The 27,345-nt window shown below is 44.0% G+C and overlaps 2 protein-coding genes across 4 annotated transcripts; both read left to right on the top strand.

The window, feature by feature from the left end:
* The first annotated feature begins 536 nt into the window (after window positions 1-536).
* akap8l (A kinase (PRKA) anchor protein 8-like) lies at window positions 537-9,071 on the top strand. 2 transcript variants are annotated; one of them, XM_069530042.1, is made up of 13 exons: window positions 537-668; window positions 1,329-1,364; window positions 2,309-2,531; window positions 3,981-4,587; window positions 5,109-5,244; window positions 5,388-5,437; window positions 5,652-5,676; window positions 5,819-5,924; window positions 6,120-6,261; window positions 6,511-6,616; window positions 6,709-6,839; window positions 6,976-7,071; window positions 7,430-9,071. In XM_069530042.1, exons 1-13 carry the CDS (start codon window positions 647-649, stop codon window positions 8,000-8,002), a joined length of 2,253 nt encoding a protein of 750 aa, XP_069386143.1. In that variant the 5' UTR covers window positions 537-646; the 3' UTR covers window positions 8,003-9,071. The 2 variants fall into 2 exon arrangements, with proteins under 2 accessions (XP_069386143.1, XP_069386144.1); XM_069530043.1 differs by having other exon boundaries at window positions 5,112-5,244.
* Window positions 9,072-10,634: 1,563 nt separating this feature from the next.
* LOC109642323 (bromodomain-containing protein 4-like) lies at window positions 10,635-26,671 on the top strand. Of its 2 annotated transcripts, none has more exons than XM_069530036.1 (22): window positions 10,635-10,735; window positions 13,571-13,726; window positions 14,742-14,982; window positions 15,067-15,159; window positions 15,899-16,036; window positions 16,208-16,340; window positions 17,224-17,801; window positions 17,885-18,256; window positions 18,426-18,554; window positions 19,232-19,453; window positions 19,630-19,853; window positions 19,934-20,034; window positions 20,125-20,382; window positions 20,757-20,855; window positions 20,943-21,341; window positions 21,772-22,368; window positions 22,736-22,836; window positions 22,943-23,063; window positions 23,559-23,692; window positions 23,826-24,016; window positions 24,247-24,490; window positions 24,575-26,671. In XM_069530036.1, exons 3-22 carry the CDS (start codon window positions 14,854-14,856, stop codon window positions 24,641-24,643), a joined length of 4,332 nt encoding a protein of 1,443 aa, XP_069386137.1. In that variant the 5' UTR covers window positions 10,635-10,735; window positions 13,571-13,726; window positions 14,742-14,853; the 3' UTR covers window positions 24,644-26,671. The 2 variants fall into 2 exon arrangements, with proteins under 2 accessions (XP_069386137.1, XP_019962606.2); XM_020107047.2 differs by having other exon boundaries at window positions 23,565-23,692.
* Window positions 26,672-27,345: the final 674 nt, after the last annotated feature.

Below are 27,345 nucleotides of genomic sequence, written 5' to 3' on the forward strand. Positions count from 1 at the left end.
ATCCTATTCAGTTGCTATAGCGGCAGGCAGGTCAGAATGAGGAGTAAAAGAAAAAAGGCATTAAAGTATGTGCATTATATACACCTTAGTAAAGTGCGGTGGCACAGGATGAGTAGAAAAAACATTTGTATATAAATCTAAGGACAAGTGTGAAAATAGTTCATGGATAAAGGATAAACCAGATTAAAATAAATGGCACTGGTATTAATGAGTGTGTGGTATTTGGTGCAGATCAAAGTAAAATTGTGCAAAAGTGAAAATCAAACAAGCCATTATAGTTCACTTATAAAGCACATAGCAACTGTGTTCGGAAAGCCTCTATAGAAATAAAGCTTATTATCATTCATATTAATGTTCATATCAATAATAACAATGCATGTATATGTAAACAAATAGTAAACCGTTTTTAAAAAGTGTGATGAGAAGATAAGAAGAGTTATTTATTTAAATTTATTTATGAGCTTGCAGTAAGCGTATTGAGCCACCACACCCTCCGAGGCACTAGGTGGCGGTAATGCGAGGATAAAGACGGTGATTACGAAACGGACAGACGCTCCGATGACGTCGTAAAGGGCGTAACCGCCGCTGGGTGTCTCGCTGCCTGAGAAGCGACCGAACAACATTTGTGCAAAGCGACGAGATCGTCATGGATCGAGGCTACGGTTCAGGTGAAGACTCAGTTTGTATTCGTGCATGGATACGCCGATGTGAACGTTTCTGCGTTGAGTAGTGCGCAGTCACCAAAGTTTTATTCCGCCCGGTTAGCCACATGCTTTGTTACGAGTGTTAGCCGTTAGCTAGCTCACGTTTCAGCTAGCCGATGGGAGCCAAACAATAGCCCGTGTGTGCTGCAGACAAAGAGAAGTGCCGGCTGGTTGTTGTGATGAATATTTGTCTGCGTGTTGTGTTGATGGTTGATGATTATGATTTTTTTTTTTTTTTTTTAGCATCAAGGAAACACCAGGCTGCTTATTTGCTAATGTGCCAACATAAAGGGTTGTGGCCCATTGTTTTAGGCTTGGTGTAGATGCTCTGCTAATATTAGCTTGTTAGTTCTGTTAAAATGGAGTCAGCCCGGGGATAACACACATTTAAAGTAAATAAAATGGCCGCCTCTGTAAAGATGTGTAGAAATGTTTGTTTTCATCCATTCCCAGTTCTGAGGGTTTAAAGAGAGAGCTCCCAGGATATCTTTTGTCCTCACACACATCTACATGGATGACTGAAATGATTCCACTAAGCCATTTAATCCAGCTGTTGTCAGATAAAGTTTTGATTTATTACGCCATCCTTTGCAAATAATCTATTTCTCGTGTCTTCTTTTGTAGGTTATAGTTGGGGAGGTGGAGGGTCTGGCAGCAGAGGTAAGCAAATGTGTGGATAAACTCTTGTACAATGTGATGGAGCGAAACCACACAATAACATCATGCCCCTGTTCAGACCTGGTATTAATGTCTGCCCCGTGTGATCCGATCTGCAGTGGTCAGACCCAACTGTAGTTCTGAACTCTGAACCTGAAGTTTCCCACCAGGGCCAGTTCGAATTCAGCGCCTAATCTGAAACCATCTCTTTGTGTTTCAACGGCCAATCAATAGGCTCTCGGCCAGAAAAACTGGTTCCAGGGTGGCACCAGCTCGTTTCTGGTCTTCATCAGAGATTGGGGGGGGGGTTATTGTGCCTGAGACCAACCACAGCTTTGTTCTAGAGAGAAAGTGGAGTCCGGAAGAGTTGAATTCAAAAACGAATATGCGCAGCTATGAAGAAAGATTTGAAGACTAATTGAAGAAAAGTATTGATTGTCTTATGATATTGTCAGCTATTGTGGTGGTTGTTTCAAACTAATCAACGTGTAGGGGGTCAGAGACGTCAGCTCAGTCCATATGTGTCAACGCTAAATAAAGAAATGAGCAAGTTGATAGTCAGGGATGCAATGACGTGGCTCTGGAGGCTCAGTTCACCGTGGTAGAAAAGAGGGTATCGGACCACAGTTGTAGGTGTTCTGGGATGCATCCGGCCACATATGAAGCACCACCTACAAAGCTGAATGCGTGTCTGTGCCAACACACTCTCAAACCTACTGACCGACACGTTTGTACACTCCTGACTGGGTAAAAATGTTCTTTGCCCTTTGCAAACACAAACGACAGTTGTGTTTATTTGCATACAGAGTCAGATCCGATTACACTTGAATGGGCAGACAATGCTTTCCACTTGTGATCTATAGCGAGGTTACAGTGAGAGAATATTGAACACTGAAAAACACTGATCTGTTTTTAGTGGTCACATTGTTGTATTTCAATTCCACCAGGTTCTAGCGGCTTTGACATGTACGGTGGAGGTTACAAGGACTCGATGTCCGGGCTCGGCGGCTACGGAGGAGGAGGTAGCGGCCAAATGAAAAGGAATCTATCTGGAGCGTCCATGCTCTCGTCTTCAGGCACACACGCAGATGCAGTCATTGCCAAGATCAACCAGCGACTTGACATGCTCACTCAGTTGGAGGGGGGGTTGAAAGGGGCTCGAAACGACAGGTAAAAACTTTTCGCCTCCTTCTGATCCATATTGTCTTCATCCATCAGATACCACGTCCACACATCCATGCCAGCAAGAGCATAACATTTCCCACTAGTTTATTTCATAAGTGAGGTTCAATACTATACAAAGCAGATGTCACAGTGTGGCATCCCTTTCATAAAGAGTGTTGCTTCTGAATATAGGTATTGCTGGGGTTTTTCGACACCAGTGCCAGATCTGTACTTAAAATGGTTCCGGTGCCGAGGATTAGGGTTTAAAGTACAAAACGCCGGGGGGTCGAAGTAAGACATTTTTATAGCTAAGGCAGATTGGAAGTTGAAATTTAAGATTTTGACTATTAACAGATTAAAGTACAGTTAACTTAAATATATAAATGTAAATATGTGCAAGACTTTTAACAAACCCGCATAATAAATAAAACCGGGTCCTAATGTGCGTCCCGTATTCTTAAAAATCTACAAACATTTTTAAACAAAGGCCATGTCACTGTGGTTGGACACATTGTCGTTATTGTTTTAGAATGGTGAAGCTGCTTTAGTCTTTACTCCCATTTCACACTCGTTAGCCTCAATTCCTGTTTGGGGGGGAAAAGGCATGAGTTGCCCACAGGCTCCATTTCAGTGCATCTGAGGAAGCTTTGACTGCTGTGTTGTGGTTTGTCTGGTTGCTGGTAAGAAAAGTTGTGATCCATCAAAACTCTACATGTTGTGAAAATGCATGGCTGCTGGAGATATACATCCTTGCACATGAAGCCAGTCCATCTTTACACAGCTCTCCTTGAACATTACTTTTATCTTGACTTTGTTTGTTCATATATTTTGTTTCTCTCATCCTCCATGTGACCTAACCCCATGTTCTGGCTTTAGGTTACACAAGTGATGAGTTTTCAGGTGTTGCTTGATATTACTTTGTCAAGCTGAAATGTTTACTGAAGGTTGCTTGCTATATTTATAAAAATGCCCATAATACTGGGGAAAAACCCCAGGCTGTATTTTAATCCCCTCCCTGATTATTCATTTTAGTCCAGTCACTTTCCAGGATATTTCACCTCTTGTGTCTCAGGGTCACTGGTTCTCACGGACCGTGTTCATGCCTGTTGAAGGGTTGTGAGCGTATCCTTTAACAAGGAATCTGCGTTAAAAACTGCATTTCCCTAATCTGCAGGAAAGTGTTTGATCTCCAACAAAAAATGTGGTTGGATGAAACTGAGCAAAAATAAGAGAAAATTCATTACTACATCACAGAAGGCCACAAGCAGTGTAATAACTTGTTTTGGATCATTGACTTCTGATCTAATGTGGTTTGTGAAATACAAACAAAACAAAAGGAGAAAGCGAGACCATGGAGGAGAAGGAAAAGCAGGTGGAGAGATCCGAGCCTGACTGTCCTCCCTGCCTCCCTTGCTCTGTGCTTTTCTCTATCAACCCTCTCCCTCCCTCCCGCAGGTTTGACCAGTACGAGTCTTTCGACTCGCGCACTTCCTCCCTCGCCTCCTCCCGAGATCTCTACAGATCTGGCGGCAGTAGCTATGGCTATGATGATGGCCGTGGGGACAATCTGCTGTTGGGTCAGCGAGGAGGCTCTGGCTTCGGAGGGGGAATGGGGCTAGGAGGAGGCGGAGGCTTTGACAGCCCGTCCTCTTCCTATGGAGTCGCTAAAATGCGACAGAATATGAGGGATTCCTTCACCAGTAGCCAGGGAGGAGTTTCTGAAGGTGGAGCATGGGTATGGGGAGGAGCAGGCCGACGTTCCCCCAGAAGGGGTGGAAGTGCCGGGGGTCGAGGAGCTGGCGGAGGTTTTGGAAGTCTCAGGTCTGATTCCACTCCATTAGGCGGTGGGAGGGGAAGTGGCAGTGGTGGCCAGTCCCACCGTGGCCACTCTCCAGGAGGTGGTAGAGGCAAGCTCCCATCTCTCCTGTCCAACCGCATGTACCCTGAGAGCGGGGGCTTCTATCAGGGTTCCGCTCAAGGGCCTCACGACTTTCCTGGGAGGCACTTTGGAGGGGGCCCACGGGCTGGCCGCCAGCGAGGCCGCAAGAGACCCCTCAACAAAGTAAGTACCTCTAGCCAAATAAGACCTCCTCAGACACTGGGCAAAAGTTAAGCCCTTTCTGATTCCCCTGTTTGTGTTTCCTCTGCCAACTGGCAAGTCAGCCTGAAGAGCTAGTGCCTGCTGTGCCATCAAAAACTAGTTGTCACAAATAACCCCCAACACACATTTGACACAGCACTTGCTCATATAATTTACCCCCAGCCCTTATTGGATGTGGTCAGAAATGCTTTAAGGTTTCTGTACAGTAAATGCAAGTGACAGTTCTCTCTGCCCAATTCTTTGTCCCGTTTACGTGAAGGGACGTTGATTTCACTTTGTAGACTTTTTTTTTTGTATCTTTTGCCCCCGGGTCTCCTTAAGATAAGACTAACGCTATTCATGTGGAAATTTTCCAGAAAGGGAAGCCATATCAATACTGCTAATTGGCTTTGACCAGCATGAAGTCTAGATTTCATTGATGTGTTGATGAGGGGCTCTTTTTTTGTTGCTGTTAGAAAATGTGTATTGATTTTTGTTGACTGCAGCAGCAGCAGCAGCAGCAGGTGAAGCAACAACGTCCAGATGTCCAGAAAAAGAGAAAGCAGATGCTCACTGCAGCTGATGAACCAGAGTCCAAGATAAATAAGACGGAGAGTGCAGGGACAGAGGTGACCCAAGGTACGCCCCAAAATAATTTTTAATCAGCTGATTTAATTTCAAACCTTTCCTTACCTCCACCTTCTTGCCTCTTCCATGGTGGATTTAAGAAACAAACTCATGACTTGGAAGGTAACGTTTCTTGTTCTGTTCTCTGTCAATAGAGCCAGCTGAGAAAAATGGCAGTGCCACTGAACCAAAGACTGCAGCTGAGGTGAGTCGGTGGATTTCCAAACTAATGTAAACTTTTGAGCTCTGCTTGCATTGCTTGTTCCGCTGGGACTATTGCACAGCTATTGCACAGCTATGAAGCCAGGACAGAAGAATTTGCAAAGATATAAAGATCAAACTTTTATTCTTAATCTAAGTATAAAAACAAAGAGTTACATGTCCTTTTTTTTAATAAACAATGGGTTCCTGTCTTACAGGAGACGAAACCTGAGGGAGATAAAGGTGAGTTTCCCTTCAGCAGCTTCACTCTGACCTTTTTTTTGTGCTTTGCTTCTTCGGTCTACATCATCTACTTGTCTTGTACTATTTTTGTACTCGTAGAAATCGTTGCTCGTCTAACTTCTGCTCCTCTGCTCTTGTTTAGCTTCACCCAAGCAAGAGGAGAAGAAAAAGCCACAGGGAAAACAGACCCCAGTACAAGGTCAAGACAAGCACCCGAAAATGAGAAAGAGACGGGGCTTCCTGGAAAGGTAAGAGGGAAAAATTTAGTTCATTCCCATGGTCTTTTTTTGTATCAACACCATTGCTGCTTGTTACCCTTGAACATGCAAAACAGGCACCTGAAACACATTTTGAAATATTATTTTTTCAATATTTTGTGTTTGGTTTATTTACACTAACCTCAGCTAAACTAAACCTAAACTTCTCAATGTTTTTTTTTTCAGGGTGATGTTTGCCTGCTCAGTGTGCAAGTTCCGCTCCTTCTACAAGGATGAAATGGAAACTCATCTTGACAGTCGCTTCCACAAGGACCACTTCAAGTTCCTCTCCGGCCAACTGTCCAAGCCCACAACAGACTTCCTACAGGTGACAACATTCATCACAATCACAGTCATAAGGTTTTAGAAACTGTATGTTAGTATTTTCGCAAAAGCACTCAAACAGAGCACGGCTGTCCTTAAATCATGATTTACTATATTTTGAAGTTCTACATGTGAATCTCAACAAATGACAAATATTTCACCGAGGTGATTGCATTAAATTGTAATTTTACTATATTTACAGTTGGGGAGTTTTTCTGACGAAATTGAAAACTTTATTTCTGTGTTTTTGTAGGAGTATTTGCAGAACAAGTTTACAAAGACGGACCAGAGGATCAGCCAGGTAGAAAACCACAGTGCTGCCATCTGCCAGGTTTACAAAGAGCAGGACCTCACCAGAGGTAAGTAACAGCTGCGTGCGTGCATGCGTGTCTGTGTGTGTGTGTGCAGGCCAAGGGTTTGCTGATTGCAGATATCTTTCTCACCCCTGTAGATCTTGGAATGGAGCACTTCATGAGGAAGGTGGAAGCTGCTCACTGTGCAGCATGTGACCTCTTCATTCCCATGCAGCTGCACCTGATACAGAAACATATAAAGTCTCCTGATCACAACTACAACCGCAAGGTATGACGTGAATGTACAATTCAAGACCCTAAAAAAAGGTTTATCTTCATCATTATATATATATATATCATTTTTAAACTTAATATTCGTATTCTGCCCTGTGAATGACCTGGGACTGTCCTTTCTTTTATTCAAGGGGATGATGGAGCAGTCTAAGAGGGGCAGCCTGTCTGTCGCTCGAAGCATCCTGAACCACAAACTCATCGGCAAGAAGCTGGAGAGTTACCTCAAGGTATGTACAAGTGTCATGTGCCCAGGCAGGGTGACAGGAAGTATGAGTACTTTTCCTATTCTGTTTTTGCTTTGCATGTAGGAATATGGATAAGAGTTTGTGGGCTCATGTTTTTATCCACAGTAAATGTGAAGGCAGTTCTGAGTTTACAACAAAACTGAGTACATCCCTGTGCAGTACCACCACGATATTAAATCTCACACCCCTTTTTACGTCTGGGTAACATGACTTCAAATCTGAATATCGGCAAGCTGCAAAACATATTGTTGAAGACACTTATTAGAATCTCATGTGATCGTGAGTGTAGGGCGGCTCCTACGCAAGCAGTATATACTTAAAACCATTCTTTCATTTTCAGGGTGAAAACCCGTTCACTGGTAACCAGGACGACCAGGATCCAGATGACTCCATGGTGATGGACGTGTCTGAGATGGAATTAACCGGTGAGGTGGGCGATGATCAGGCAGCGGATGATCAGGCAGCGGACGGTCAGGCGGCAGACAGTCAAACTGCCCAGGATCAAGCGGCCGGTGGTGAAACGTCCGATAGTCAGACAGCAGACGGTCAAGCCGCTGATGGTGAGGTGGCTGATGGTCAGACAGCAGACGGTCAGATGGAGGAGGTGGCAAGCAAAGAGGAGGAGCCGGTGTCAGCGGGAGACGCAGGCCAAGAGGTGGTCGAAGGTGAAGCGGCAACTGAAGCAGCAAATGAGGAAAAGATGGAGGATGAGCTACTAATGGGAGGAGAGGAAGAGGAGCAGGAGAACCAGGAAGAGGATGGTTTCGAAGTGGGAGAAGACGACGAGGGGGAGGAGGGATACGTGGTGCACGACGAGATTGGCGAAGAGGGATTACCAGGCGAGCTTGAGGAAGAGGAGGAGGATGAAGGAGTGGAAGCAGCAGAAGTTGAGGAGGAAGAGAATCACAAATGACTTACACCCTGGGTTTGACCTCTCAACCTAAAACATCAGTCTGGACCAGTCAGTGACCCCTCCACCCTCGAAACCTAAGTTCAGTGTCAGGCTTATTAACAAATACACATATTGTACCTGCTCCCTCCATTTCTTTCTATAATGACTCTGAGGTTATTCCGTACAATGTTTTTTTTGTTAAAGGAACAGTTAGACATTTTGGGAAACAGTTTTTTTTGCAGTTTTTAGATAAAAAGATCACTTTCACCGTAGCTGCTTTCAGACACGAACTGACTCCACAGTTGCTCCGTATGTTCTCCGGAGGAGGTGCATGTGTGAACTTAAATGTCAAAGTGAGAAAATCCGCAGTTTCTACGGACTTTATCCACCTGACCTCCTAGTATTAGGTACGTAGAAATCCAGGAGATGTCGATGATCCCATGATCCTCTTGGGCAAGTGGGGGGGGTTGATTGCGCTTCTAACGTGTGATAGACGCAAAAATAGAAAGTGTGCGCATGTGAGAAAGGAAAACTGTTGGTAAACCCCGAAACCAATTGTACAGATTTTACCCCGAGGTCATGTCTGAAAACGGCTTTATGTTAGTGTTTCCTTATTTATTACGTAGACTGTGGATCTCCAAACCTCCCTGGTGAACTTATAATAATATTAAACATCTCCACTGGAGTGTTTTGCACCATAACTGTATCAATTGTCTTAACGAGAAACAAAATAACTGGATTTCCTACAATGTTAACTGTTCCTCCTTAATAGTTTTTTCTTGTGCCTCTAAATTCTAAATTTTGGATTAATTTGTTTAGTATTGTAAAGTTGAGACATGATGTACTTTGTTTTTCTTCTGATCAGAGTTGACACAATGTCGCTTTCTGCTTATTATCAGTTTTCATGATGAATGGATGTTTGTTCTCAGTTTTACTTAAATCTAGAACAATGTGGGTTTTTCTCCTGCAGCTGCAGAGACTGAGATATTTTATCTGTGAACTCTGTTTGTAGAGTTAGTGGGATATTCAGTCGTCATCCTCTTTAATGGTTTTGTGTCACTCTGAGTAAGAAATAAACTTGTTGAAGAAATCGCTTTCACTGTTTCGTTTTTTAAGATTTTAATGGAGTCAGGATGGAGTCCCTATGTTAGATTGTCCCAGAAGTTCTTACGTCAGTTTGTTAAATCTTACAAGAAATAAAAGTTTCACCTTTCACTTCTTTTTAGCTTCCAAGTGGTAGTTAGACAATATAACACCATTTAACTTAATTAAGCCTGAAGGCAATTTGGTTCAGGGTAAGTACAAAAATAACTTGCAGACATGCACTGATTAACAGCTTTAAAAACAACAATACAATATACTAAGTCATTAATAAAGTTACAGTCCATGGTTTTCTCGATTCACATGTTGAGCTCTAGAGGACAGAATTGTCCTTACATCTGAGACAATGATAATATAACATGACATATGTAGCCTACTGCTAACTTTAGTCCCTGGTTGGCTCCATGTTGATGTTTCCAGTTGCAACAATTACGATGAATCTACCAAATTCAGTCTCATACATAGATTTTCTCTGTGGATTCAACAACTTCCCTCAACACACGGCGACGTACATTACAGAAGGTTTGACTGCTGCCTCACAAAAGTGTCCATTAAAGTCACTGGAAAATAAATACACAACTTAATGTAAACAGTTAATGACAGGAGATATTGAGGCACAGCTCTATGTTTGTCACCTTTATTTTAGTAAACATATCGACAGCATTTGTAAAAACATTTGTATGAAAAGGTTGGGTTATTGTTTAATTTTCGAAATTATAAGTAAATACAATCCCAGCAGAAAGCTCAAATTAAAAAACTGTATTCAATTTATTTATCGAATTGAAGAAGCAGGAAAACAAAAAATGACGGCATTAAAAAACATATTTACCATGTTTTCTTAATTTGCAGTGTGATGTCTTCTTCACACTGCAAATTAATAAAACGCATATATAAACTCATATGTGTCATTTAAATTCATTTCAGACTCAGATCTGTAAAGGTTTTAATTATTTCATAGGTTTTACCTGTTGACTGTTTTTAAATAAAATTTTAAATGTTCAATTATAAGACCTCGGATAGTACTTTCTAGTAATTACTGTTGCAATAACTGTCAATTTATTATTTCCTTTTGCTCATATTATATTCAGACTCATTTTACTGCATATAGTCAGATTTATTATTTTGTCATGTCAAACAAATACTGCAAATTTGCACATTGTCTCTCTGTGTTCTTACTCGTTGTGAATGTCCTTGACCTGCTGCTGTGACACAACAATTTCCCAACTGGGATCAATGAAGTTCATCTAATCTATTCTTATTATTTAAAGCTCTGACCTGTTGAATCTATATAAATTATATAAAGAGCTCGAATAGTTTCAAAATTAAACATTTTTTAAATTCAAACTTGTTCAATGCATAGACTTCATGTGAATTATACGAAGACGTCGAATTGTTTTTTTAATTCAAACTTTTTTTTAAAGTTAAAAATAAAACTTAGAAATTATTTCAGACTCTTGCGTGATGTGGGTGGGGCGGGGCGTGCGGCCGAGTGGGCGGGGCCGAGGTTGGGTGACATTTGCGCTGACAGACGCTCGGCCCTGCCCCCTCCCCCCCCCTCCCCCCGTGCGTCTGACGTCAGCGACGTCAAACGGGACTGTTTGTTCTGGAACTGGGGCGAGGAAGGTCCGCGCGGCTGACACCCGCCTGGAGAAGGTAAAAACTGCGCCCTGCGAGTCCGGGTCGCCACCGGGGCTTCCCCCGAACACAGCTCGCAGCCCGCGGGGCGCGCTGGAGCGGTCGCACCGGCCGTCGGTGGCGCATTTGGCGCGCTGTCAGTGAGCTTCCTCGGTGAGCGGAGCATGAGCGCTCTCCGCAGGCCTTGCACCGGTTTCGAGCACGCGAGTCGGATGGATCTTTAGCCCTTTAACCCGGCGCGGTTCGGCGCCAACGTGCCCGGGTCGCACCCGTCCCCTCTCGGCGCTCGCCCTTGCTCGCGGCGCGGGCACCCTCCGTGCTGTCAGCGCGCACGGTGGCTGCAGGTCGCCCTCACGCTAGCCTGCTAGCGGCTAGGCTGTTTGTTTGTAGCCCCGCAGGCCGTATTCGTGACATAAGTTACGTCCCTCTCGGCGGCGCAGCTCGCGCGTGGCGGCGCGGACGCGGGGCTGCGCCGTGCGGAGAGAGTCAGCGCGGTGCGAGTCGTGTTCCGAAAGGCCGTTTGCGTGCGGAGCTGTCACTGTCACTTAAGGCGAGTGGACATGGCGATGTGGTGACAGGAAGGTTAGCAAGACGCTGTTAGCCGCAGCTGCGCAGGAACACTCCGTAAGATACGTAACGGTATTCACCACGCTCAGTTACGCCAGCTTCTTAGCTGCCCTCAGACAGTGACAGGAGCAAAATGGCTGATAAATGTGGTTCAATAACTGGATTGAGCTTTGAATTACTTCGCCGGACGCACGTGTTGTGTCTTTAGAGCCTCGTCCTCGGCTCTGGCTGTCAGCTGGAGTGTGTTTACACTCATCAGATGCTCTCTGGTGTGATTTCCTTCGCTCATCTCGTCCTGATGGTCACTCACATCTGAGTTCATCTTGTAATTGTGCCAGTTTTAAAATCAGCAACATCATTATTTCACGTGCAGCCCGTTCACTCTACTTATCTCACACGGCACATGTTTTTCTTACACTGTATATATTAGTTTTTATTCCATTCATATGTTTCTATATCTTTTTGAGATGAAAACCTTCAGCTGATATCATTTACTATCGTGATAAATGTCTCGTTAGTATTTTTGTTCAGTTGAAAAACTGGCTCCTGAGTGAAGGTTGTGCTTTTAAACTCTTCTCAAGACAAACACTTAATAAGCAGCTAAACATTTTACTAATCTGAAGGAAATCAGTCACGTGTTGTTCCTCTGCACTGTGCTTACAGGCTTATGTTATTCATAGGCATTATATCATTATATATCTAATCTTTGTTGTATTGTTATCGATGAAAGTTATATTGGGATAATTATTGACATTGTCTTGTTGCCCAGCCCTTATATGTTCTTAAATAATTGACAGTGATTCCTGAGATGTCATTATTAAGTCCTTACAAGAAATGTATTGAGGCGTGAGATTTTATTGTTTGACTTTAAACTTTATTTTTACCAAATATCACACAACCGAATATATAGACCTTGCGTTAAGAAAGTAAACATTCCTTTATGTAAAATATAAATATAAATGCTTTCTTCTCTAAACTTTAAGTTTTCACATGGCTAAACATGAATACCAACACAGATATACTGGAAAGTATAGAATAGAGTAAATACTGAGTGCTGGACATCAGTGATGAAACTTATTTATTTTACCTTTCAGATAGGTAATGTTTCATGCACATGTGAAAGGCTTGTACTGGCCAATTGTTAGACTTTTAATAAAGATGATAATATGAGTGTGTAGCAGAAGTAAGGTTTTTATCACAATATTTGCAACCTTTTGTTTACATAATTAATTGATTCTTTAAAAATCAATATTTGTGTCATTGTGTGATGAAATGAAGCTGGCATCAGTGGATAGAAGTGTCAGCCCAACACAGACTGAAGACAAGCTGTCATCGTCTTTGTGAAATACCCATTAAAAAGTACCTTTGAGCAACCGACTCGAAATAATCTAGAAACTGTCAAGGTCCGAGGTCAGGGTTCAGTGTTTTCATCCAATAAATCATGGAAATCACAGCACTCACACTGTTGTCAGCTCGCTTGACTAACAGTCAAACAAGATAAAATGGAATACAAAACACAGCAACAACAAATTATACTTGAACATGATGAAAGTTTCCTCATAAACAGTCATAAAAGAAGCATTAGAAACCTGAGGATAATGTTTGCCTTACAAACTGCTCTTTGTACTGAGGAGATCATTTGGTTATTCTATACGTGGTTTGTAATGCATGCACGTGGTCCTTCTTGTCCTTAAGTTGCAGGCGTCCTGACAGACAGAATAGCAGCAGAATAAAAATACAATTCATACGTTTCTTAGCAAAGTGGACGCACCAAAGGGCTGAAACTTCCGACAGAAAGTTAGGCAAAGGGTTTCAGCAGTTCAGTGACCTTTACTAAAGCATCAGGGTTCGATCAAGACGAGAGGAGCATGTACAGCACCTGTTGTGTGTCTGTGTAGGTCTCAGTTCATTTGAGCATGTCCAGATAGATTGAGTTGTTTTCTAATGAAATATTTATAAGAGACTCTTTAATTGACTCTAACTGGCTGTTGGTGGATCAGTTTTGAATATTGTACAAGAGGTATGAGCAAAACAGCTGCAGCCACAAATGAACTGCTTAAAAAAGGTGCAGGTGACATCATTTATCCAAGATTTATCTTTCCCATTCCTGTTGTATCCAAATACCACGGTCTACACAGAACGATCAATCTTTTATCTGCTAATGAGTTTTAATGTTGGTTTGAAAAAAAAATTTTTTTTAAATCTTGTGCATTATGTTGACCTCATTTTTATACTGATGTGGACAGATATTTGTCTTTAACACATAATGTTCTCACTCTCTCACAGGTGTGACCCTCAGCCCTCTATCAGCGTGTTGCGGTTTCCTTGCCTCGACAGCGCTTCTCTGGCGGAGTTCACGTGTTACCTTAGGAAATCGCCCCCTCACCAACCGAGATATGATCACACACTCGGACTAGACCACAGTGGCACGGCAACAAACATGTAAGTTCCCCACAAAACAACAGACTTCCTTCTTAAACCGGGTTTAAGAAGTTGCAAGGCCATTTAATCCATTTTAGAATCTAAATGTTGAACTTTTGTCTTCTTAGATTTTTAACCACAGGCTCTCTGACATCTGTAGAAAATGCATTATATTCATGCATCTGCTTACAAACAATAATCTATATCGATATCTGATTTCCCCAGACGTTCTGCAAACACAGACACAATACCCGATATTAACTATAAAACTCTAATACAGTAAATTCATAGATGATTCTTGTTGGCTGTATATAACTGGTGTATGTGTGACTACAAATCAAAAGTACTTTCAGCGCAGTTCTTCATTCGGTCCAGTCCGGTGTGTAAAACGGATTCCAATTTTTTGATCACACACAGTGAAATACCAAACAGGTCGTCTGTGCCAGATGGACAGAATTTGTTCTGGGAAAAAAAACAGTTCTTTCTCTTCATGGTGTAAGTTTAGCTTCTTTCAAGGTGTTTTAAACAGTTCATAGCGAATGTCTCTGTTTATCTGTAACCGCTCGATATTTGTGTAAAAGAGAGTTAGCACGGTAGTCCTCCCAGCAAGAAGGTTCCAGGTTCGAATCCCAGTTTGGTTGAGTTACGTCTGTATGAAGTTTGCATGTTCTTTCCGTGTGTTCTTCACACAGTCCAAAAACATGCAGATTGGGATTAGGTTAATTGGAGACTCTAAATTAACTGTAGGAGTGAGTGTAATTGGTTGTTAGTCTCTGTATGTTGGCCCGGTGATATACTGTCAGCCTGTCCAGGTTGTTCCCTGTCTCTCACCCAATGTGAGCTGGGATTAGCTCCAGCCTGCGACCCTCAAAGCCGTATGTCGGGATGTCTTCTACAGAAGAAACAATGCATTGGGCTGCTTTTATCTTAAAAGTGTGTGGTCATACTGACCATGGTTCATGGCCTGAGAACTAACAAGTGCAGGAGTTGCAGCAGCAGCAGCAGTGATGATGAGTTTTATTTCTCATCCCTCCAGAGAGTCGAGTGAGGAGTGGAATGGCCTGAGGGGGGTCCCCCCAGTCCCACCTGCCCCTGCCAGGTCCCGTCTGCCTCAACTGTCTGCTCAGCCACTGCAACCCACCGCTGCGATGGGAGACGGACTGGAGGCAGGCAACAGCCAGAACCCTCCCTCTGCCCCACCACCTCTCCCGTTCAACCCCCCAGCGCCCGAAACATGGAACCCCTCCAGACCCAAACGACAGACCAACCAGCTGCAGGTAGAGAGAGAGTTTAAAACATGAAAACTTTCTGCGGTGTTTGAATTTGAGTTTGATTAATTTTATGACATTGCTCTTTTTCAGTACCTGCTTAAAGTGGTGTTTAAGACGTTATGGAAGCACCACTTTGCATGGCCCTTCCAAGCTCCCGTAGATGCCATCAAACTCAATTTACCTGTGAGTCTTGTGTTCATGTGTGTTTGTGGTATAGTCCAAAATACACAAATGGTATTGTAAATTAATATAATATGCAAATTACACTGCAGTGCAGGTGATTGTCCTTGGTTTTACGGACTTTACGTGCTCAGTTGGTACAGTTTGACTACTGACCACTACTTCACTTAGTAAAAAAAAAACTACTCCTGGTTATTCTTTTTGTCAAAAAGAAGTAAGTAGAAGTACTTGCACTCTTTCCTTCATATTTAAAAAACATTTGTTGTTGCAACAGAAGCTGGGCTCAGACCGCAGGATATTTTGGTCCGATCTATGTGTGTATTTGAGAGCGACGGGGCAACAGAGCAGAACACTAATTTATAGACCTTTCAAGAAATGACGAGAGCTGGGTCATTATGAAACTGTGGCGGGACAAATTAGACCATGGTGGGCTGCTAAAGTCGATACCTAATAGAAAACACTTTTCTGTCCATGGACTAACCCATTAATTGTCTTTGGTCCTGGGCCAATGCAAAGCAGTGCCTCAGATTTACTTTATTTGCTATGGATTGTGCTTTGGGGTCTTAATAATGTGGCAGTCTGCAGGGCCTCTAGCACAAGCTTCACATGAATTACCACTGCACTGAGCACATTGTGATTTCATGTAAAAAATAAATAAATAAAAGGAACATTTCTCATTGACCTGTGTCTAGAGAAGACACTTATTTCATCAGTAATGTATTCTTCACCTGCTCTCTTCAAGGACTACTACAAGATCATCAAGATTCCTATGGACATGGGCACAATAAAGAAACGCCTGGAGAACAACTACTACTGGAACGCCCAAGAGTGTATCCAAGACTTCAACACAATGTTCACAAACTGCTACATCTACAACAAGGTCAGTGACATGAGAGCGTCCAGTCACAAGGGACATGAATCACCAGAACAATCACTTTACTGTTCTGTTTCCATCAAGGCAGTGTCCTGCTCAACTTCTATTATAACTCAAAGAGAGGAGACCTGGGTGCAAAACACTCAAACATATCTATGTTTTTCTTTGTCTGTTTAGCCTGGGGATGATATCGTCCTAATGGCAGAGGCCTTGGAAAAGCTCTTTCTCCAGAAGATCACAGAGATGCCGCAGGAGGAGACGGAGATCGCTGTGGTCACCAAGGGACGGCGTGGGGGCCGACGGGAGTCAGGTATGCGTTAGAGAGAACTTAAAAATATTGATACGGTTTGTTTTTACAGCCTTTCCTGGGAGAAAAGGAGTTATGACTGAAGTTTTTATGCCATTTACCGCAGGCATCATGTCTCGGGTTGTCCAGCTGTCCCATTCTTGTAAACATGATATCTCAAGTACACCTTGAGGGAACTTCTTCAGATTTGGTATAAATGTTCAGTTGGACTCGATTTTGGTGGTCAAAGGTCACTGTGACCTCACAAAACTATTTTCTTTTGCTTCGTGAATGTGTTAAGAAGAACTCGAGAGAATTCTTTAAAATTTGGCATAAACAGTCACTGTGACACATAACTCATTAGATTTGGGTGGTTCAAAGGGTCGGGTCTCGGTGGCCTCATTAAACATATTTTTGGCCTCTTGGACACGATATGTCAAGTCCACCTTTAGGGAATTTCTACACATTTTAAGCAGTTTTCACTTGGACTCAAAGATTATATAATTCTCATGACCTTATGTGTCTGGGAAACAAACGTAATGTAGACTGAAACTGCATTGGATGGTGGTGGCATGGAACCTCAGTGCGGTAATTCTAGTTGATTGTGTTTGTGTATATGCTCCTTATGCCCTATGAGTAGTATAGTGATGTGACTAATAAACTAGTCTAACCTGCCAAGCTTCTGTGTTAAGTACTTAATTGTTTGTTTTTGTTTCTCCCGTCTTCATAAACCACACCTAGCATGGAATTTGTATTGTTAAATCAAGTTTTGACTGATTGTTGCTCCTCCAGCATGTCCTGTACTAACGTTGAACATTTCGTTACCCGTCTTAACCAGGTCTGGGGCCAACTGGTTGGTGTGGCGTAATCTTCTGATCCTCTTGCTTTCTTTTCTTTTTTTGTCCAGCTCTAATAACAAAGTCAGATTCGGGCCAAGACTCGTCGTCCCCCTCTACCACTCCTCATACACGAGGCTTTTCATCGCCGCCAACCACCCCACACACCCGTCCTGCGCCCACTCCTCAAGGCCCTCCAACATTACCCCTGGCCCAGCCTCTATCGCAGCCCTTACTCCAGCCCCTACACCAGCCCCTACATCAGCCCCTACACCAGCCCCTACACCAGCCCCTACACCAGCCCCTACACCAGCCCCTACACCAGCCCCTACTCCAGCCCCTACACCAGCCCCTACACCAGCCCCTACACCAGCCCCTACACCAGCCCTTGGCCCAGCCCTTGGCCCAGCCCTTTGTCCAATCCTTGATCCAGCCCTTGATCCAGCCCTTGGTTCAACCTATACTGCAGCCTCAGCCTCCCCCACGTGTGCCTCCTACACCCACCTCCCACACCCATCTGGGAACCCCATTCCCCCTCTCAGCCACAGATGTCCTGGCCCAAGGCATGACCTCTGTTCCCCCTTCAGCACCAACACACCCAGGCCTCCTTCCCGTCCCGATGCTACAGAGTTCCCCCGCCCTTATCAAGGTAAGGAAATGGAGAAGAAAAAACTGTCATTCTCGAAACGCACTGGCTCATTTTCTCACCTCTGACCTCTGGTGCTCCAACAGCAAAGAAAGAGCCAGAAGAGGAAAGCAGACACCACCACCCCCACCGCCAACGACCAGCTCAGTGAATCATCTCCTGTCTCTGCCGAGGCTCGGCCACGTCGAGACAGCAATCGTCCATTGAAGCAACCCAAAAGAGACGCGTCGCAGCCAGATTCCCAACATCACCTGGTCGCTGGTTTGGAAACGGGAGGGATGGCGACACCAAAACGTCAGGAGCAGTTGCGTTCCTGTGCGCGCCTCGTCAGAGAGATGCTTTCCAAGAAACATGCAGCATATGCCTGGCCTTTTTACAAGCCTGTTGATGTTAGAGCTCTCGGCCTCCACGACTACCATGACATCATCAAGCACCCCATGGATCTGAGCACCATCAAGGTGATTTTATCAGGACTGGATATCAGCATGTAATGATTTCTAATAACTTAATAAAAGAGAGAGCCAGTATTTAGCTGCCCGAATTATAATTGGCCAGGGAAGCAAGAATATGAAATTATCGTTACCATTCTGATAACTAATGAAGACACATCTGTTTGTCTCCCTTTAGAAAAAGCTGGACAACAAACAGTACAGAGACGCTCAAGAGTTTGCAGCAGAAGTCCGGTTGATGTTCTCCAACTGTTACAAGTACAATCCTCCAGACCATGATGTGGTCTCCATGGCACGCAAATTACAGGTGGGTAGCACGTCTTACAACATTATATGCAGCATATGACCAAAAGTGATTCAAAAGATTCCGGAACTGCACCAAACTTTAATTTGTTCCCATACCACATCGTTCGACTAAATTTTGTGGTAATCCGTGCAGTAGTTTTTGAGTATAACAATTAATTAATGGTTAAATAAACGCTGATGAAAACATCCATCCTTAGGTTTAAAAACATGCTGTGAAATGTAAAGGTCGTGTGCACCTCTCAGAAGAGGAAGCAAATTAAAACGTGGGTTGAGGTGTTCAACTGTCAATTATGTTCTGGTTAGGTGTCCACATTCTTTTGGTCATATATTGTTGGGTGATGCATTCAGTTCTAAATTAATTTTCTGTTTTAACAAATCAACCTGTTGACTTTAATAAATACGGGTAAAAAATAATTTCAATGAAAATAGAATAGAATATGAGAACAGTAAGACACAGGTCACCAATATATATTATGACACGGTGATGTTTAAAGTCGCAGCAAATCAGCCAGTAATGTGTTTGTTAATGAGCAGATATCATCATATTATATTACACACTTATTATATAATAGTTAAAGCCATGTAATTACATGCACAACATGTTTATGTATTATTTCCGTTAAAAGTTTTAGAAAAGTTATATTTCCGGTTCACAGTTTCTCCTGTTTCTCTGAACAGGACGTGTTCGAGATGCGTTTCGCCAAAATGCCTGATGAGCCAGAGGAGCCCACCCCTGTTCCCACCCCGTCGTCGGCCCTCCACCCTGCCCCCTCCACTCGACAAGCCCAGCCTCCTTCTGCTGTCTCGGGAGACGAGAGCTCCAGCTCCTCCGAATCGGAGTCCTCGGGAGGAGGCTCAGAACAAGAAAGGCAACATCGATTGGCTGAGTTACAGGAACAGGTTAGAGGATGGAAAATGAAGGGGGAGGGAGGCTAATGAGACACAACAGGTGGGTGGGCCACGCAGAACAGCTTTACCGAATGTGGGTAATTGCTGAAACACGGAGAAAGAAATGCGCAGGCTGCTTTGTTTTCGTCTCTCTAAGATCACAATTGTGTTTTTCCCGTTTCCTCTAGCTTAAAGCTGTCCACGAACAACTGGCAGCACTCTCCCAGCCGCAGACCTGCAAGCCCAAGAAAAAAGAGAGGGAGAAGAAAGAGAAGAAGAAAGAAAAGCACAAGAAGAAGATGGGAGCAGAGGAAACAGTGGAGGCCCCTCCGCCTGTGATGCTTCAGACCGCTAAGAAAAGCAAGAGCAGCAAGGAGCCAATCACTGTGAAGAAGGAAAGGAAAAAGCCCGGGTAGGTTTTACAGACTTCATGTCAGTGATGTTGTTGTAGCTGCGTTCCCTGGAGCTAATCAGATCATCCGTCAATCACAGGAAGAAAGAAGGAGTTAAAAACAGCCGCCCAACTGTTCCTCCTCAACCAGGGCCGACGCCTCTCGTCCCCTCGGCTTCTCTCGAAGCAGAAGATGAAATTGGTACGTGTGTACATGAGCGTGATTTTCTGTCTGTAAAATGTTTATGACTTTAACAATGGTGTCGTGCTGCTGTTATGCTTTCCTCCCCAGATGTATTTGGGGGCATGTCCACTGAAAGATGCAAGCCTATGTCGTACGAGGAGAAGCGTCAGCTGAGCCTTGACATCAACAAATTGCCCGGTGACAAACTGGGCCGCGTCGTGCACATAATTCAAACACGTGAGCCCTCGCTGAAGAACTCCAACCCGGATGAAATCGAGATCGACTTCGAGACGCTGAAGCCTTCTACGCTGCGGGAGCTGGAGAAATACGTCTCCAGCTGCCTCAAGAAGAAGAAAAAGACATCAGGTGGGCTGATTATTTTGCTCAGTGCTTGTTTTAACTGGACTTTTATTACTTCTCAGCTGAGTCAAAGCGCTTTTCACGTCAAGGTCTCGCTCTAACACTATTTTAAGTGTAGTAGTTTAGTTCAGTCGTGTAGCGTTAGGCAGCACTAAAATGTCAATGTGTGACATGATTAGCAGAGTTTTCTCCATCTATGGTACAAGTCTGTTGGCTGTGTGCATCTGAGTGATTAAAACACAAACATCTTCTTTAAATACAAATCTTTTGGGACTTCAGGGGTTCTGTATGTTTCCTTAACTTCCTCTACAACATGGGTTTCCGGTGATTTAGTTTCTTAAACAGTTAAATAATTTCTGAATGTTGTGGGTGTTTTGCAGTAGAGAAGCCTCTGGAAACAACAAATGTGACTAAGATGAAGACGGGATCTTCATCCTCAGGCAGCAGCGACTCCTCTGACAGTGAAGACTCTGAGAATGGTAATGTACACACACGACATTGAATGGCTCCTCACGTGATCAGCTTTTCTGTTGATTTCCTCCTAATTTCATGTTTCATTCCACCAGGGCTGGTTCCCAAACAGCAGAAGAAGACCTCAACTATTAAAGACATCAAGCGACCACATCACCAGTCCCTCAGTAGCGGAGTCATCCCTGTCCCTCCTCAGCCTCAGCCGCAGCCTCAGCCTCTGCCTCAAGTCGTCCAATCCAAACTACCGTTTGTCGCCCCTCCCTCTGTCCCCGTCCCATCTCTGGACACATCCCAGCTGCTGACCTCAGGATTTGATCCTCTGGCTCACTTCATGAACCCTCACCTGACGCAGTCTAACGCGGAGCCGAATCCAACCATTACTGCTGCTGGTGTCCCCGTCACCCCCGGCCTCCTCAACACAAACACACCCAGTAGCCAGATGGCCACTGAGACGCATCCTTTCCTCAACCAACATCCCATCATACCCTCGCCAGGTACTTCCGTGATACTTAATTATTATGATATTTAATGAATAAAGCTACTAGATTTTTCAATGTAGAGGAGGATGAGCAGCCAGTCCTCACAAGAATCCAATATATTCTAAAACACAGTTTTATGTAAGATTATTCATATCTGCAGGCAATTTTTATCAACTAAGCAACAAACAGGTTGAACTCAAACGATATTTGACATATCTGGTGGACAAGATATGATTTTCATGATATTAACCCCAATGTCTGATGCTATTTATAGCTGCTATCTATTATTTATTATTCATTCTGCCAGATTCATTTCATGTAATTAGCAGTTAACCTCAGTGATTCCATCGTCAGTGGTTCCTCACACTGTTGTGACTGCCTCTTTAAATTGCAATGTTGTTTTTCTGAACTCTTCCCATCATTCTCTTTCCTTCCTTCTTTGAAGCGATCCACAATGCTCTGCCCCAGCAACCATCAAGACCTAGCAACCGCGCAGCACCGCTTCCCCCCAAACCCCCACAGCCTCCACAGCTCCCCTCCCTGCCCCCATCCTCCTCACCCCAGCTTCAGCCTTCGCTTCCCCTGACGCTTCCCCAGACGCTTCCCCAGCCAGTCCCCCGTCCTCGTGTCCCTTCACCCCCGTCACACGGCATCTTGGGCACCCTCTCCGCACAACCTCCCCAAGCTTTACTGGAGGACGACGAAGAGCCGACACCCACCAGTGCTGAAACTCCGCCCCTCAGCCAGGTGCACACCTTCCTGCAGTCTCTCCAGCCTCGACCCACCGCACAGACGCAGCCGCTGCACACGCATTCGCCCGTGCAGCTGATGCCGTCGTTGCACATGCAAGCCATGGCGTTGTCCACCCCTGCCCTGACGCAGAGACACAGCTCAGCTCACGCGCTCATGCAGCAGCCGTTCCCGCACACATCGACGTCACAGCAGCAGAAGGGGGTGGCGCTGCAGCAGAAGGTACAACAGATGCAGGTGCAACTTCAACAGCTGCCATCACCACGAAGTAAAGCAGAGCCTTTCTCAACAGGTGAGATCAATACTCTCATCCAACACAACGGTTCACACACTGACCCAATAAGTTCTCTGTCTTTTGCTCTCCACACTGAGAGTTTACCTGCGAGCAACCAAATCCTGCTCAAACGTGATCGGTTAAACTAGAAACAAGAACAAGAATTCCAACCCCAAAATCTTGTCCCTCGCCAACAGATTCTGTTTGTTCACATGAGAACCAGTTTATATATTTTAGTCCACAAGAGGTAAACAATGCATATCCTATTTTATTGAATTCCGCATAAAAACTAATGAATTGGTGCAGTTAAGGTTTAAAGAAAGGCAAATAGAAATATTTTAAAGGTAAATTAGTCAGATGAAATTAAGTATTTATGTTTTTCTAGGTTGCCTGCGTGAGAGCCCCTCTCCCCTGATGATGCACTCTCCTCAGATGCCTCAGTTCCACACGGTGGGACAACAGTCACCGTCACAGACCAAGAAACATGTGAGTGAAGGGTTGCACATCTTTAAAATGCTGAAAATATCATACGACTAATTCCTCGTCTCTGCTGACGGAGGTTTATCGTAAATAAACGGTTGTGTTTCTGCAGGAGCCGAGGTCCAACCTGGTGGGGGTCAAAGAAGAGAAGACTTCTCACTCGCCAGTTCTGCCCCCCTCGCCCTTCAGTCCTGCCGTTCGTCAGGATTCACACAAACCCGACAACAAACACAGTGAGTTAAAGAAACGTACCATTATTTACTTCATTGTTCATCATGTCTAAAGTTAAACAAGGTAACTTTGCCTAAAAGATATTGAGTGACAGAATCTTAAAGTAACAGTTAAGAAGTTATGTGTGTGGAAAAGCTGCCTACCTTGTATTCTCTTGAATGACCAACAGAGGGCACTCCTCGGGTTTTAATAGAAGACCCTTTCTATAGAAGTCTATGAGAAAATAAACTTTATTTCTTACTTGATTAATGAAGTCAGTAAACATTTCTCCAAGGACTTTATTGTCTCAATCTCTAGTTTCAAGTCTTCTTCACTACAGCAGGATGTTAATTTTATAAATTATAGTTCCATTTAGAGTCAAATACAGCTGCTACATACTACTACACACAGCTCATACGTATATTTCCTTTAAAAAATATCTACAGCCACTTTTCAGAAGCGTTAGTGTAAATGTTCCGATGCAGATGTGTGGTTAATCTGTGTCGTGTTTCTGTGAGGATTAGATCTGAAGCCACTGGATGGTTCTCGCCCTGGTTCTCGCCTCCTCGACTCCCCAGCGCCGCCATGCTCCCAGCCAGACATCAAAATCAAGCAAGAGCCCAAAACTCCCATCGCTCCTAAGAAGACCCAGGTGTGTATGAGTGTGTGAGCTGAGACTAAAATCAACTCCCTCATCTGCTCTTTCTCTCTCCTTTATTCAACCTGACATTTTCTTACTCCACCGTCCTCCTTACCTCTCCATCCTTGTTCCTCTCCTCTCCCAGGACGTGAAGATAAAGAACATGGGTTCCTGGGCCAGCTTGGCTCAGAGGTCCCAGTCCACGCCGGCCTCCTCCGTTCGCTCCTCCAGCGACAGCTTCGAACAGTTCAGACGGGTCGCGAGGGAGAAGGAGGAGAGGGAGAGACAGCTGAAAGCACAGGCTGAACAGGCCAGGAAGGAGCAAGAAAAGCATCGGTAGGTGGGAGGAAGACGGAGAGACGTCCAGAGGGACACGATGAGAACTTTAATTAAGTTTGATTTCATGTTTTAGCCCCTCATTAGCTTGATTTTAAAATATTATATACATCTTTCACTGAGGTGTCGTTGCTTGTTCTATAACTAGAAAGCCGATCAGAGGTCACCATCTTGCCATGTTAGAGACAGTTAGAAAAAATCCTTACCTCTTCCCCATCTTCTTGCTGTAGCCGTGACGACGAGGACACGATGGAGCAGGCTCGTCGAGCGCAAGACGACGCCCGTCGCCGCCAGGAGCAGCAGTCGCCGCTCGCTCCCACACCTCCAGCCTCCACCCCGCCCACCCACTCTCCGCAGGCTCCACCCGCACAGCCTCAACCCCAGCCGCCATCCTCCTCGGCTGCACAGAACGCCCTCGACCAGCAGAGGGAGATGGCGCGCCGCCGCGAGCAGGAGCGGCGCAGGAGAGAGGCGGTACGAGCAAAAGTGAAATGCAAAAAACAAACACTTGGTTTTCAGATTGTTGACAGGCATTCATTTTTTTCTTCTCGTCCTCAGACGGTGGACACCATCGACATCAACTTCCAGAGTGACCTGATGGCCATTTTCGAGGAGAACCTGTTCTGAGGATGATGGGAGTGAGAGAAGGACCTATAGACGTACATAAGAAAATATTCAAAATGCATATACACCACAAAGCTCTGATATACATGGTCGCTGCTCATATGAATGCAAACACACACTCTTAATAGTAACTGTCCCTTTCTCTCAGTAGTTGAAACAGCTGGCTTGTGTCATGTGAATGAGGGGGGGGGGGGGGGGGGCTGAAACTGAAAGAAGAACCTTCCCCCAGTTTTCCTCCAACCTCAGATACGTTTTGGTGTCTGGCCCGGTGTTTATGCTCGTTGGTTCTCCGGGGACGGAACAGACACTGAAATATTTAGGAAGTTGTCTCCCTTGAGGAAAATACGGACGACAGAATGAAAAGGAGGTGACTTAACTTTAACATTAAAAAAAAAAAAAAGTAACGGCGATGATGAGTAGGATTTAATTTAAGTGAAAATAAAAGAAAACCTTATTCTCCTAATGTGTGACGGGCGAGAAAGGGGGTTTAAAAAAAAAAGAACAGGTGACCAAATTACAAAAAACGGACAGATCACTTAGTTCTTGTTTTCTTTTTTTTTTTTCCTCTCTTCTAATCTCGTCTCTGTTGTTTTACTTTTAAAGTTTTAAGAGTTTTACCGGGAGGGTCGGGCCGGTGTGGGCGAGTTTGTTGTCAGCTTCAGCAGGTCATCTGAGAGTCAGTTGTTTTCTCAGGACATGGTGGAAGTGAAATACACACCCCCTCATCCCCCCTCATCCCCCCCCACCCCCACCCCGGCCACGATCACACACGTTTCTAAGACATCCTTCCTCCCTCCACGTCCTGCTGCTGCTCCCTCTCCATCATGAATTGAAGAGGTGGAGGAGGAGGAGGAGGAGGCGACGCTCCGGGCCTGTGTACAAATAAAAAAAAAAAAAAACTAGAGGGTGACGACGAAGGAGCAGTGGCATTTTTAAAAGTTGTTCAGAGTGTGTCCTTTGCCTTAGCGCTCTGGCCTGTAAACTATCGATCACACCCCACAAATTATACATATTATATATAAATAGATACATGAATATATATTATATACAATGAAAAAGTCAACGCAAAAGAACATGAGAGGGATTTGGATTGCGGGGAGCAAAGCTCGTCTCTGTGTTCATCTTGAAGCTCTGGTTTTGATTTTGTAGAATTTACTGTAAAGAAGAAGAAGAAAAAACTTTTTTATGATTCTATTGAGAGGATTGTTTCGTCTGTCTCATTCTCTCCTACCTTTTTCTGTTTTTTTTTCTTTTTCTCTCGACTCTATGCCAAAACCAATCTATTGAGTGCTGAAAGTTCATTCACATTTTTTACATGTAAAATGCATCTTCTTTTCACTTTATATTAAAGACTACGTTTTTATTGCTATTTAATTTTCCTTTATCCCCTTTTAAACCCGAAGTCATGCAGCAGTTTGCTTGTAATCGTTTGAAGACGCGTTCTTGATCGTTGCTCGACCCCATCATTCTGTAGTTGTCCGATAAACCTGCACTTAAACGTTTCATTACTCATCTTTAATTTTTTTTTTTTTTTCATTATTTCTCATCATCATTTACATGTTTTTTTTGTCTCTCTTAGCCGTCGCGTCCACCACTATCTTCTTCACAGCCTCTACAGTCTGTATGATAGGTTCTTGTTTGTCATCTCTGTCTTTTAGTTTTTATTTTTTGAAATGTTTTTATCGTCCATGGTAACAGTTTTGGGATGTCGTGTGCCATTGTGTTTTTCGGGAAGCGTGAGGTTTTCCCCGGCTTCTGTAGGTTGGCCCAGATATCTGTGAGTGTTTTCAAATCTATAATCACTTCTTTTTTCTTTTTTTTTTATGTTTCATTCATTTCTTTTCTCTTTTCATATTTGATTGTTTTGAGTTTATTTTGTTTTTCCTTTGCTATTTTCCTTCGATTTATTTTACCCAGGACAACCTGTTGGTATGTTGGTGAGTGAGGCATTGAGGTCAATAGATTCATCTTGTTCAGAGTTAAACATTTTTTTTTTAAGAAAAGTATTAAAATAATGTTTAAAAAACTTAACTTTGGTGCTTCAGTTGTTTGTTTGTGCTCTCCGCTGTGAATCATCCCATAGTCTCCACTTCCTCCTAATATCCATATCCTGGACATGATGAACGCTGCCGCCAGAGTCTGACCAGAAGTGATCGTATCACAGTATCGAGGTCCTGCTGATCCACACGTTCGACCAATCACGAGTCAGTCTCAGCTGTGAATATGACGTGTCTCAGTTTTATCGCTTTGAATAACTTATTAAAACCAAATTGATAAACTGATGTGAAAATTACAGAAACGATCTTGGAGAAAGTTTTAGTTGAATCCGTGTAGAAGCAGGTGATCTAGACACTTTGGCTTCACTTCCTGGGGGCTGTCATGTCGGCCATCTTTATATACAGTTGATGGATCGTACTCTGAGGGAGGGAGCTTTAGAGAGAGGCTTCTAATACACTGGCCAAATGTATGTGGACACCACTGGCTGGTTTTCATGCTGGTGACTCCTGGAGCTCCTGACGCCGCGGACAACAGTTTTATTCTAACTTTACGGCAGCAGTTTGGAGAAGGATCCTTCCTGTTTCAACACGACAGTCGTCCAGTGCAGGAAGCCTGGTCCATAAAGAAAAGTTTCACCCAGTTCAGTGTGGAAGAACTCAGACACGATGACGTTTCAGCGTCCACATACTTTTGGCCAGATAGCGTAT

The sequence above is a fragment of the Paralichthys olivaceus genome, chromosome 8 (genome assembly GCF_024713975.1).
Source record: "Paralichthys olivaceus isolate ysfri-2021 chromosome 8, ASM2471397v2, whole genome shotgun sequence".
Classification (NCBI taxonomy): Eukaryota; Metazoa; Chordata; class Actinopteri; order Pleuronectiformes; family Paralichthyidae; genus Paralichthys; species Paralichthys olivaceus.

Coding starts and splice junctions, on each gene's coding strand:
- akap8l (XM_069530042.1), top strand. CDS start 647: ATGGATCGAGGCTACGGTTCAG. Junction 669..1,328: donor GGATCGAGGCTACGGTTCAG/GTGAAGACTCAG, acceptor CTTCTTTTGTAG/GTTATAGTTGGGGAGGTGGA. Junction 1,365..2,308: donor TGGAGGGTCTGGCAGCAGAG/GTAAGCAAATGT, acceptor CAATTCCACCAG/GTTCTAGCGGCTTTGACATG.
- LOC109642323 (XM_069530036.1), top strand. CDS start 14,854: ATGGGAGACGGACTGGAGGCAGGCAACAGCCAGAACCCTCCCTCTGCC. Junction 18,555..19,231: donor CCATGGCACGCAAATTACAG/GTGGGTAGCACG, acceptor TTCTCTGAACAG/GACGTGTTCGAGATGCGTTT. Junction 19,854..19,933: donor AAGGAAAGGAAAAAGCCCGG/GTAGGTTTTACA, acceptor CGTCAATCACAG/GAAGAAAGAAGGAGTTAAAA.